At 32.1% G+C, this 13,432-nt stretch overlaps 1 protein-coding gene and 1 long non-coding RNA gene across 3 annotated transcripts in view; one reads left to right on the top strand and one right to left on the bottom strand.

Moving 5' to 3' along the window:
- On the bottom strand, positions 1 to 4,819 carry LOC127706031 (uncharacterized). 2 transcript variants are annotated; one of them, XM_052210423.1, is made up of 2 exons: positions 4,774 to 4,819; positions 1 to 2,748 (listed from the first exon to the last, which is right to left on the bottom strand). In XM_052210423.1, the coding sequence occupies exon 2, from the start codon at positions 2,742 to 2,744 to the stop codon at positions 1,101 to 1,103; it is 1,644 nt and encodes a 547-aa protein (XP_052066383.1). In that variant the 5' UTR covers positions 2,745 to 2,748; positions 4,774 to 4,819; the 3' UTR covers positions 1 to 1,100. The 2 variants fall into 2 exon arrangements, with proteins under 2 accessions (XP_052066383.1, XP_052066384.1); XM_052210424.1 differs by having other exon boundaries at positions 4,770 to 4,815.
- A 6,355-nt stretch (positions 4,820 to 11,174) lies between these two features.
- Positions 11,175 to 13,432, top strand: part of LOC127706034 (uncharacterized) — a 30,306-nt gene continuing 28,048 nt past the window's right edge. Inside the window, exon 1 of the long non-coding RNA XR_007984156.1 lies at positions 11,175 to 11,314. This is a non-coding gene — a long non-coding RNA (uncharacterized LOC127706034). The remainder of the gene's footprint in view (positions 11,315 to 13,432) is intronic.

Genomic DNA, 13,432 nt, shown 5'->3' with positions numbered 1-13,432 from the left:
GAATGAACAAACTTTATTTGAACAAGTACATGTAGGCAAACCTTTTTTCAGGAAAATTTTTTTCTTTGGAAGACATGAATTCGAAATACCCATCAATATTTGTATTCAGTTTTAGATTTTAAATAAATTTATACCCTTATTGGAATTGAATTTTTCAATAACAAGTCGTATATTTAATATGTCTCCCTCATGCAAAGCTCTGATTCCTTGTCCGGCTTTGTTTATACTTTTTTCCTTTTTTGGTTTATAGCTTTGGGTTTTCAAATATTTTGGCCTCGAGCATCACTGAAGAGACATTGATTGTCGATACGCGCATCTGATGCAGAAAAATTGGTACCGTTGATGTTATTATTACCACTGGGTCGATGCCTCTACTGGTGGACTGATAGTCCCCGAGGGCATCACCAGCCCAGTAGCCAGTACTTCGGTACTGGCATGAAAATACGGATTTTGTGTTATTAAAATTTGCTGTTACAAAATTTTTGAAATTATTAAAAATTAAGGAATATATCTCCCTCATGCAAAGCTCTGATTCCTTGTCCGGCTTTGTTTATACTTATTTGTCCTTTTTTGTTTTATAGCTCTTCATCTTTTTAATAAGCTTTGGGTTTTCAAATATTTTGGCCTCGAGCATCACTGAAGAGACATTGATTGTCGAAATGCGCATCTGGTGCAAAACAATTGGTACCGTTTATGTTATTAGATCTCTATAATAAAAACTAAAACAAACCTTGTGTCAAACTTTGCTATTAACGAAATTTTTGACACCAAAATTTGTCTAAAAATCAAGTTTGGAAGTATAGTTATCTACCATCGCTAAATCAGTGTATTATATGCAGACGTCACTGTCCCGAAATTGAAACCAGATGGCCATAAGAATATGAAATTTTGAATTTCGCGCGGAGATGGTCTCGAACTTGGTCGACAACCAAATGAACAATACAACAATATACACAATGCAAACATTATAAAACAGTTAAACCTTATAAGTAAAAGGGAAAAAAACTATTATTCTTTAAACAGTTCTGTAAAAATATTATGGAAATTGCTAAGTGCCCTAAAATCATGTTTAAAAAATAAACATACAAATATTGCAGGTACTAGTTTTTCTTGAATACTGACACTGTTCTTCCCTTTTTATTTGCAATGTAGATTTTAGAAAAGTCCTTACTAAAACAAAATACATAAGGTTCGGACAAACTTTCGTCCCATAAAATGTCAACTAAATTTCCAGTAGATGTAAGTTTATGTATGTTACTTGATTCGCAATCCAAGACGTATATGTTGTCAGCATCATCTGTTATTGCATTTCGTGCATAAAGAAGATCAGAGGAACTATAGGAAAAAACAGGACACCCAACTGATGTAATGCAATGAACTGCATTTCCACTTGAATAACAAATGTTCCCATTTTGGCAAACAGAAATGTACCAATTTATAGCCTGTTCATGTTTTAGACTAATTATTCTTTTAACCTTTCCACTCAAGTCTAGAACCTGTATCTTTCCTTTAATTGTTACGAATATGTTATCTTTGGTAACAGCAATACTACCACTTCCACTCTGTCCCACTTTTACTTTTTTTGAAAGCCTCCGTTTTGTTATATCCAAGAACCGTACGTAAGGATCAGTTCTACCAGACATTACAGCAGTAGTTGTTCCTGGTATGGCTGCTATATTCCATGGTTTAAAAGGAGAGCTGATAGATGATAAGAAGTTATCGGTGTCATCACAAAAATAAATCTTTCCAGCATTTACATCACAGAAAATTAATGTGTTATTGTCTGATATCGTGATGCCAGTTACTCCTTTCAAATCATCTCCTTTCGTGTCAATGTCGTGGAGATAGGTGTAAGAGGTGCTAGGGCGCTTTAAAACGACTGGAACCTGTGACTGGCACTGCTTGAATGGGACAAATGGAAAGGAACAAGGTGTTTCCGTTAATTCTATTGATCCGAGATCTGTTATTTTTTCCTTTGAGACGCTTTCGACGAACGTAAGACTGGTGTATGCCAACGATTCGGATAGCTGCTTAACTTTGTTTTCAATTTCATCTAAGACTGGTTTGGATGAATGAATTGAAACAAACGCTTGTTTTTCAGAACCATGATCTCTTACAAATTCCAAAGACTCCTTTTCAGCTTTTGAGGATGTAATCAAGTCACCTATATCTTTTTCCTGTCGTTTCAACCTGGTTATGATTTTGTCTTTGATTACGGTTAGGTCTTTTAGAAGCGATTCCTCTAAAGATTCCAATTGTTTGATAATGTGTTCTTTTATTTTCTCTATTTGTTTTCGAATTTTCGTCTCTTGTTGTTCTATTCGATTGTCGTTTTCCTTGCAATTGCTGTTCAACTTATATAAAGCCTCGATAACAAAGCTCAGGTGTTCTTCAAAATCAATGAACGACTGCGATTGTTTTGAATTTTTTGATGCCAGGTCAATGGATGTGACGTTTTTGCATGATCTGTGATTTTGGGGCAAACATTCTTGACAACACATTACATCATGATTTACACAAAAAAAGTCCAATGGTAAGTGTTCATGCTTTGAACAATTATAGGATAGATTAATTCTTTCTGGTATTTTACTTGTCTCTACCAAATGGTGATTTCGAGTAATTTTTTGAACTTTGTGGGCCTCTGTACATTCAGAACACAGTGCTTCATCGCATTCGGAACACCATCGAAATGCTGTAGGAGTCAAACCACGTGCAGTGCATGGTTCGCAATAGTTTGCTGCCATAGTTCTACAATAAAAACAATTCAAAACTGAACAACTGAACAACTATGTTAGTTTAAAATATTTTTTTTTAAAGATTTAATATTGAAAAGAATATTTCATCACCAGATTAGGTGTCCATAGTGTCTTTTTCATGGACCACAAAAGTGTAAACATAATGGTTCTTCCAATGTCTGTGTTGGCCGTATGATCTGTCACTTCATTTGTTTTGTTATAACTTTATACCACAGACCTTCTGAAAATAGCGCCATTTTAGGTTTATCGCGTATGTTATGTTAGCTAGCATTGAGTATTATGGTGATGATTAACTAAATAGAAATGATAGATATACAGTTCTAATATATTTATATTTCAGAATCAACCTATTTAACCAGACATTTAAGCATTAATGTACTTTTTAAATGTCATATAGAATTTAATGCATTTTTCCATCTATCTCGACCTATTTGTTTATCACAACTGTAAAGTCAACAACGTGTCCATCCGAAGTATTAGGACGTTCCATCCGATGACTTGTGTAGGGCGAGTGCGCAGCAAACGGAAAAGGGTTGCAGCAACTCTTTGAGGAGTATATAGGTGCATAAATGTACCGACGGTGCTATGAAATGTCATAAATTGTAATGCAATATGTGAACTTTTTGCATGGTCTTTTTAATTCATATAATAATATATATCTGACAGAAAAACTTCTATTTCAATGAAACAATTAGAAAAAAACCTCGATGGAACCGGAAATTATTTCGAGTGAGAATAATGTATCACAGAGAAAACAGAAACCGTTCCTCAATTATTCTACATCGTGTTTTCGGCATACAATTAATAACTAGCCTGATGTTGGTAAATGTTTATTTCCACTTAAACCATTGGAAGTATACATTTATTTTATGAACTCAAAGTAAATTAAACAATTACATTTGAATGTACAATACACCTTTCTACTCTCCTATCAGTCATCAATAAATTAACACTTGTGCGGGAACAATTCAATGTGCTATTGACCTAAAACTATTGAAGAAGAAGAAGTGCATGTGTTTCTACGTACACTACAATCAATCTTAAAGGCCATAAAATCTCATTGCATTGGCTAGAGATGGAAATGAATATTACTGTTCTGAAAGTATGCATGAAATAAAAAGAAAGAGTAAATTTGATATTTTAAGTCTTTTTGTTTAAAAGTTATATCAAATTTAATGAAACACTGTTTTCATGGTTTAATATTTCATACTGCATTCATCTCTAGTATTTCTTTTGTAAACAGTAGAAAACCCAAACGTTGCATTTAAAAGAATGTTACAGTACATCAGAAGTAGGATACTTTGTCACATATAATTATCATTTTAAAACGACTCTGGACACATGCGAAAATATTTTCTCATTGTACTTGTTCTGCTTAAAATTTAACGGTTAAAATTTATATACATAAATGAATTCTAAGGAAAAGAAATTTAGATCAGTACACTGAGCAAACACCCCTACAGATTACCAGAGTAATATTAAAATTTAAATCTTATCAGCATACATTAAACATGTTTAATTAAACACATAACCTTTCACAATCTGTGCATTGTTTGTTTTTGGTCATATATTGTTATTAAATTATATTTTCATATTAGAAAAACTTCAAATTTGCTATATTTCATTCCGTACTAATTATCATATCTATCATGTTTCTGTATCATTTCAAACATTCATGACTAATTGTTCACATCATTTTGTAACACATTAATTCAATCTATGAACTTAATCTTTCAATGCTGCTCTTTATTTATATTTTTTAAATATTTTTTTTTATTATTCAAAGCTCCTATGTTCGCTTTTTAATTAGCTTTACCTAGGCTGGCAGTGAATAGTAAATGGTGTATTCTCTTCAAGTAGTCAAATTTCCAATCAAATGTTAACTTGTTCCTTTAAAAAAAGATTATATGTCAAATAAGAAAAAAAACTTGTCAGATTATAGATACATATCTTTACTGAATTGTGTAGAGAATAGCAGGTTATAAACATATTTATAATCATCTTTCACATTACCTACTTTTATATGCGTGTACCAGTTAGTCCAGCCAATCTATTCAGAAAATGATAAAAAATAAATAAAATTACAAAGGAAGCTACTCGAGTGTTTTTGTGTCCGGGATATCATATTTAATATACTAACAACGATATTAGTGGTGAAAATTGATGATTTTTTGGTTTAAAAAGCATTGTTTATGTAAATCAATGAAAATTTGGGAATTTTAATATTTATTTCATGTACGGAGCAACACATGTTATTATTATAATGATGCTCTATTTGAAAAATCACACAACTGATTGTGATATAAGGAAACTAACAAAATGTCATGACAAAAAATTAGGATTTTGAGTTAAACCTAAGATTTTTATCATATCTCCGAAAAAAGGAAATCGCAAATATTGTCAAATGTAAATCTACTTGAAACACCACATACATAATGAACAGAAATAAGTAGTTTCCTCCAAAAAGTCAGATTTGTATCATAAATTTCCGTAAGTTTAAGACTCCTACCTAGGTGTCTACTCCCGTATCCGGAAGAAGAAGAAAATCTAAAAAAACAGGAAACCGCATAATGTTTCATATAAAACGAAATTAATTAATTATTTGCCTGTTCTACAGTTAGATATTTAAGTTCCACGCTCCTTGAAATTCTATACTAAATATTTTAATAAAAGAGACATTTTTCGTTCTCTATTCATGCTACTATCAATTTTTCCTTTTTCTTGGGGGAGGATGTTTTTTGACACCTTGTTACAGTGTGTATATTTCCCACCGCATAATGTGCAGGGAGTATTATGAAAATGAATAATCTGGCCTGTTAAGAAATGAAAATAAATAAAATTGCCCAAGACGTGATGAAAATGAATATGTTACCCAACAAAATCAAAATAAATTTTAGCACTGCTTTATATGCCGGCCTAGCAGCAGGTTAAAATGATAATTCTCTACCCCTATATCCTGATCGTGGAAAAAAATAACTGCCAGTCAAGATTATTAAAATCTTTCAATGTGTCTTTTGTGTGTGTTGGGAGGGGGCATTGTTTTTCCGATAAATTGTTTTATTATTCTTATTTCGTGAGAGAAAAAAACCATTCAGAATGGAAGTGAATTATTACTTGTTTCAACTGAAAAACATGGGGGATAAATAACACTGAGTTGTAATTTACATTGTTCTCTTTCGTAATGAAGAGGATAACATATGGTCAGTAATTATATTATATGCATATTGTAGCGATTTGGTATACAAAGATATTTTTTATAGAGTCGAGAAAACAAATTACCTACCCCTCCCCCCCCCCCTACAAAAGTTTGTGTCTTTGCGTGTAACGGGTATCATGATATTTGGGGTTACTTTTCCCTGAAATAAAAAAATCCATGTTGACCGATATGCTTAATATTTTACTTGTTTAGCAATTTAATTGTCATTGCTTTGCTTGAATATTCAAACGAAAGAACAAGATCAATATTGTAAAACAAAAGATATTATGCAGGGTCAATGTGATAAATTTTCTATACCTTTATACACAAAAAGATATTTGCAGTAATTAAAACATTTTATGATTTAGAACTCTGGCGCTTGGCGAAAAGAAATCCCTTTTTTTTGGTAATTTTTTTTCATATTTTAATTTATTTAATCAGGGCCGTAACTACATTGAGGCAAATGAGGCAAATGCCTGATGTTGGAAATTCAAACAAAAATAATAAAATGTTGAAACAAAAGCTTGTCTTCATATCAAATTGCAATAAGCAAGTTCTGACTCTCCAACATCGCCCCCTGTTCAACATATGGCAAATATTTCAAAAACAGTAACTTTATGTTTGCAATTTACATAATTGAACGAAGTTCATGTCTCGATTTCTTGGAAGGTATGCGCTCTTCTATCCAAACTTCGTCATGGTCCACGAAAACACATTAGTTTGCCTTTAGTTTACATTGTTGTGTCATATTACCGCTGGAATGACAGTCCAGGAACATGTGTCATTATTTCCGACAATGGTTTTAAACTATGATATAGATTAATTAATTTTACTCGATATAATTTTAGGTCGATCTTGTAACCAGAAACGATTTCTTTTGACTTCTCGTTAGATTTTAATGTCTAAATGATCCCACATCACTAGGGTACGCCATTAAAATAAATCAGTAAAAATGATCTAACAAAAAACACATGACCACAAAGACAGAATAATGCTGGGTTATGTCTGCAGTCTTCTTACACTTTTTTTACTCTATGATTAAATACGTTAAAACTACGAGTGATTGAAAACGAATTAAAGATATTAAATTGCGCTGTATATAATTCAACTGCAAGTTATCCTTTGGATGAAGTATGGATTAAAACTATCAACAGTGGAAACATTGATATCTGCTCGAATTCAAATGTTGATACTTATTATACAAGTTTGTCAACTCTCGACATATTTCCTGCCAACAGAAGATCTGTGAAATTTCATTTTAAAGCATGTTCAGACGCTTTTGTTCTACTCTCTGCTGACATAAACCTGAACTCTTCTTACGGTTATGAAATATGCATCGGTGGGCAGCATAATACGAAGATATTTTTACGTCGTGTTGTTGATTAAAATTTTATCGCTTTTATGCAAAAACATATACTGAGCTGTTCAGAGCACAGGTTGGTTGAAGTCAATTGGGAGAAGGATAAATGTAATGGCAGGTTCTAGAGCAGTCCTGGATTGGAAAGACCCATTACCCATACATATACAAGGCGTTGGGATTGTGACCGGTTGGGGATCTGAGGGATTGTGGATTGTCGAGCATTCATGTAAGCGATAGCAATTTTCTAATAAAATGGCTTTCGTAATATGTTTAAAAAGAAATTAATTACTCACACTTAACTCCAGTCAAGTATGGATAATTTGATGTAACTGATCAAACAAACAAGTAACACATTTTGAAAATAATCTATTGGTACACCTTCGCTATTATTGTTTCTAACGAGAAAATCCCATAGAAATCAAACGATTGTTTTTCTATATTATATTTTTTTTTTGCAATTTTCCTTTCAATATTTCGGCGATGGTTTTCTTTTAATGTCCAAAGGATTTGTTTTAGATAAATATTCGGGTCATCTATAAGCATTTGCAATTAGACTAGTTGTTCAGAAATAAGACAATTTGTTATGTCCTCAAATATTATGAAGTTTGGCAATTATTCATGTCTTTACTGAACCAATACATGTATGTAGTAGAACAACCACAATAAAATAGTTTTGATCCATTTTAAAACTATTTCATAACTATGTTCTACTACATATACTATCACTGGGTCGATATTCTTGCTGATGTACTACTGATGACAAAAGAATTACAAAAATATAACCAAATTCCAAAAACTGAAATGTTTATCTGGTTACATGGAAATCATTCATGAGAATTGGCAATTCAAAAATATGATTCCATAACATAAAGAATTGTAAACAACTGTAAATGTCTTTAATGCTGTATTTGTACGAGGCTAAGGAACATGTGTATTGCGAGCTTCAGCGAGCTATTACTCCTGTTCTGAGTCGAGCTATAATTAACATTGGTGGCCTTGGGCTGTTTTCTGCTCTTTGGTCGGATTGTTGTCTCTTCTACACATTCCCCGTTTCCATTCTCAATTTTATGAATATGCATTAAGGCATCTAAACAAGTCAATCATTTTATTGTATACAGTACCACATTCTTCACATTATCTACAGAATGGACCGTTGGAATGCTGCTGTAACAATATGTTTGATGTATTTATTTGAAGTTTAGAAAGTTACATCTCAAGTTGAGAACCATTTTGATATAAAGTGAAGTTCGTGGGACTTTTTTTGTAAATTATTCAATGCTGTATAACTTATATGCAGTGAGAGTTGATTATGCTACCTAACAAAATCAAAATAAATTTTGGCACTGCTATAATATGCCGGCCTAGCAACAGGTTAAAATGATAATTCTGCAAAAATTCTCCCCTCTACCCCTATATCTTGAACCTGGAAGAAAAACCACTGCCAAAATACAAGATTATTGAAACCTCCCATCATCGTGTTTTGTATGTGTCGGGAGGGGACATTGTTTTTCCGATAAATTGTTTTATTTTTTTTATTTCTTGAGAGAGAAAAAAAAAACGTTCAGAAGGGAAGTGAATTATAACTTGTTTCAACTGAAAAACAGGGGGATAAATTAAAAAAATATTGTTCTCGTTCGTAATGAAGAGGATAAATAATGGTCAGTAATTATATCATATGTATATTGTAGCTATTTGGTATACAAAAATATTTCTTTATAGAGTCGAGAAAACATATAACTTGCCCCCCCCCCCCCCCCCCCCAAAAAAAAAATCCTATACAAAAGGTGGTCGTTGCCTGTAGCGGATATTAAACGCAGGACTAAGAGTACACAATTATACAGCTTTCATTATGTTTACAAGTGAAGTTGCATGGTATTTAATGATTTCTGGACATTTTTTTCAAAATCATGATGGTGTCCGTAAAACTTTGGATTAAAAAATGTTACCACTTGGAACCATTGCTTGAGTAACTTGTTTGACAATGTAATCGTTGACCCTCTATCAAAGAAATCATGATAGGAAATGCAAGCCCTGGAATATCCGATACACTTTGAGAATATAAACCATGTACAGGCCATGTATAATTTAAATTATACAGAAAAGGAAAGTTCACATTTGAAAAATTGATATCTCTTTTGTGTATAATTTAGTTGTCAACTATGAACAGAGGTATCATAAAACGAATTAAAAATATGGGAAGGAAATGAAAACCAAAACAGCCTGTGGCAAATACTTCATGCATATTCCTGACAAGACAGGGTGAACACGTAATATAATTAGTATATGAGAATCACCAAACCTATGCTTTGCAGGATTAAAAGAGATATCAAGTGGGACTGCGGTCAAATATGTAAAAGCTACCTTAGATATGGTGAATGATGTTACCAACACAAATGAATTTGTCTGCAAATTAACAAATTATATGAAAAACAGGACACAACAGAGCTGAAATCGAATAAGTTACTGAACGAAATCAAAACTTAAAGTACAGAGGGATTGCTAATAAATGAATGTGAAATAAATGAGTTTCAGTGTTCTTTACACCCTGTACTACAATTTGCAGATGAGGTTGAAAAGGTAGCGAAGGAAATAGAAAAGAAGAATGATGTAAAATTCAAGAATTTATTCCGCAACAAAGGTGAATCGTATTCACATAATTTGATTCGCTGTGTTTCTAAATTATTTCATAGTGACAAAGTTGGAGACCCCCCTTTATTGCAGAACTTTTTTACGTGAAAATAATATAGGACATATCCCTATATTAGACTTTATTGGCAATCGTTTCAACACTCCTTTTATACGCCTGTTTACGGGTCGTAATCAGGTATATCGTTGTCCGTCCGTCCGTTGTAAACATGTCGGACAATAATTCAAAAACGCTTTAGGCAATTTTCAGTAAACTTTTATAAATTGTTTATATCTATTCACGTAAGCTCCCTTTTGGTTTTTAGAAATTTTAGATTTTACGTTTCCGAGTTATTGGTTTTTATTTATAAAAAAGGGGGGATATTCTAGGTTTCGGACAATAACTCAAAAATGCTATAAGCAGATTTCATGTAACTTTGCTGACTGGTTTATATCTATGAAAAATGACCTAAGTGAAGGGACTTTAAAGATAATGTAAGTGTTCTTGAATATTTATTAATTGAAATAATCTTAGTTTCTTATATTTAAAAAATATAACGAAAAAATGTAAAGGAGTATGGCCAAGTAGGACTCAAATTGGCCCTTTAAATCTAACTTTGTTATACCACATGTAAAAACCCATATCTATGGTCTTAAATATGCACATGTAGACAAACTATATACACTTCTGTTGTCTGTCTTTTGTTTTAACAATGTTGAAAGCTTCTAAATGGTGATATTTTTCAAGTTTTTAGCCAAATCGCTGTTTTTTATGCATTTATAACGTCTATTATCTTCTGGAAAACATTGACCACACCCCTTGACCAAAATAAAATTGTTTTAAAATGATGTATATGGGTCGGATTGACATTCTAACAAAAAATCATGGTGGTCCATGTATGAGAGTCTGGGTAGGGCCTAAAAATAAAGAATAGAAAATAATGGGTTACTAATATATAAAGAATTGAGAATAATGAACATAAAATTGTAAAGAATAGAGAAACATGACCTAAAAATCATTGAATAAAGAAATAAAGCTACCCATCCAGACCCTTTTGAATGTGGCCAATTTTGTTTGTGGCATAAACTATTAAAAGTTGGGCAAAAATAGTTTTTTATGATAACTTTTTTTTCAAGTGAAAAATTAAATTCTAAAAAAAGAATCATTTTGTAATCTGTTTCTTTCAGTCAACTTAATGAACAAGAGTTATCACTCTTTCAATAGTCAATTTTCGGAATTGCGTATTTGTTACAAAATAAAAAAAAACACTCAAAGAGGTGAAGGTCTCCTGGTGATTATGTTGCGGTGTAAAAGAAAAGTTTAGTGATTTTTTCCCAAGCTAACAACAGAACAGATCAGATATGGCCATAGAATTGGTAAGTGCAATCTTCTCAAATAAATTTGAATCCTATATTTTTGACTAAATTATGTTTTGGATTTGTGACAGCGATGTCAGCAGCGATGATTTAGGTTGCATTGAAGGGCAACTTCGCAAAAAAAATGAACAATTAATATTATGTTCATTATGAATAAAAAAACGCTCAAATTCATATATATTAACGTTTTATTCTCTAAGGTCACCATCGATTTTAAATATTGAGAATATCTACATGTACTGACAACCATCTTCACGGCTTCCCGGGTCCAATAAATCACGTGATATCTATAAACCACAAAGTACCAACACAATCATGGACTAACGAAATGGCGAACAACTCGGCCCTGACACAAGTCGGACCGAGTCAAATAGGACCGACTAATAAGACAACGCAGAACGTTTATGAAGACAACTTGGACCGTCTATAAAGTCAACTCGGACCATCTATAATGACAACTCTGACAAAGTATTTAAAGAGGATTGGAACTATATAAATAATTATAAATAATCTAATGTTATATTTTACATGAAAATATCATTTGCATGTTGCTGAACATGATAAAAAATATTGTATAATATCAAGGATTTGTATAGTAATATATTACTATACAAATCCTTTGATAATAGGAATCAGTGGCGAATCTAGGGGGGGGGGGGTGGGGGGGGGGGGGTCCGGGGTTTGGAACCCCCCTTTTTTTTTTGACAATCAATGCATTTGAATGGGGACATATAGTTGGAACCCCCCCCCCCTTTATCCTGGGTTAGGAACCCCCCCCCCTTTTATAAATGGCTGGATCCGCCCCTGGGAATTCAAATTTTTACTTATCTTTATCAATTTATTATAAAACTTAATTCAAGCAAAGAAGTCTAGGTTGAATTTTTTTTTGTTTATATACATAGAGTTTGTGCTATTAGTATGTGATAACATGTCATATTTTACATCAAAGTATCCTTTAGTGTAGATTCTAATTTCTACTTCATCATTTTTCAAGATTTCAAGATTTTAATGTATTTAGCAACGCTCAGACACATGTATGTGTAACATGAGGTAAATATACAATAATAAACATGATTTATAATACAATGGTAACATTTCAAAACAAAAACAAATAAAAACTCATACAAACCAATATACATATCACAATAAGTTATTTATATCTCTCTAATAAATAATCCAATTACACAAGCTCATTACAGGTCGTTGAGAAATTAATCATAAAGACCGACTCACATTTACATTTATAATATCACCTGGTTGCAGAGCTCATTATGGTCGGATTATTTAAAACAAAACTAGAATATACCAGTAGGTCAAAGTTTTGAATAGGTACAGTAGAAAATACCGTTAGTTTCATTTCAAAGAATTAGTAGGTCAAAGTTTGGTTGAAGGCCATAAAGGAAGATTACTATTCCACATGAGCATGTCGAAGATGTCATCTCATCTACTTGAAACTTAGTACACGTGTTCCTTATGATGTGAAGTTTTGAAAATATATCACCCCTCCAAATTGTTTCCTTGTTTGCAGATTCCCTGTGTGCTACAAAAGGTAGCATGATTTTTTTTTTAAATCGTGTCCTATATGCCTGCGTCCGTATTCAAATTTACAATTATTTTTTTTAAGTGTGTTGTGTGTTGAAAAGATTATTTGAACATGAATTTAGACATAAAACAATTCTAAATATTTACAAATAAAATAAAATTTGTAATAAGTTGAATATTTAAGCCATCTATATTAATGCAAAACACATCAAATGAATTTGACCCAAACATGTCATTTAGGATGCTGGCCTTCAATTTCGTCTGTCCTCCGTGAAGTAAACGTAATTCATGGACTTGTTTAATCATATTAATGAGTTAGGTGTTGATTCAAAACTTGTGCCTATGAGAATCTTATCACTTTCAATATTGATATCAAGTAACTTTAATCATTAAATCTAGCCATTTCAGCCTTTCTTAAGTTAAGTTGTTTTGCAAATATAATTTATGTTAATTTTGTATGCTTGAAAATTCACCTCTGTTAATTTTTCATATTCTTAATTTAAAATAACATTTAACATGTTTAAAGTATAATTTCTTATCAATTGTCTGGATGTTTAACTGTTTACAAGTGTTCCT

This window comes from Mytilus californianus, unplaced genomic scaffold, assembly GCF_021869535.1.
Source record: "Mytilus californianus isolate M0D057914Y unplaced genomic scaffold, xbMytCali1.0.p SCAF_6, whole genome shotgun sequence".
Taxonomy (NCBI): domain Eukaryota; kingdom Metazoa; phylum Mollusca; class Bivalvia; order Mytilida; family Mytilidae; genus Mytilus; species Mytilus californianus.
Note: the sequence above shows the minus strand (reverse complement) of the source record. Positions and strands in the feature narration are given on the sequence as shown.

What these genes read in the sequence shown, in the direction of transcription:
- LOC127706031 (XM_052210423.1), bottom strand. Translation starts at nt 2,744, where the DNA reads ATGGCAGCAAACTATTGCGAACCATGCACTGCACGTGGTTTGACTCCT.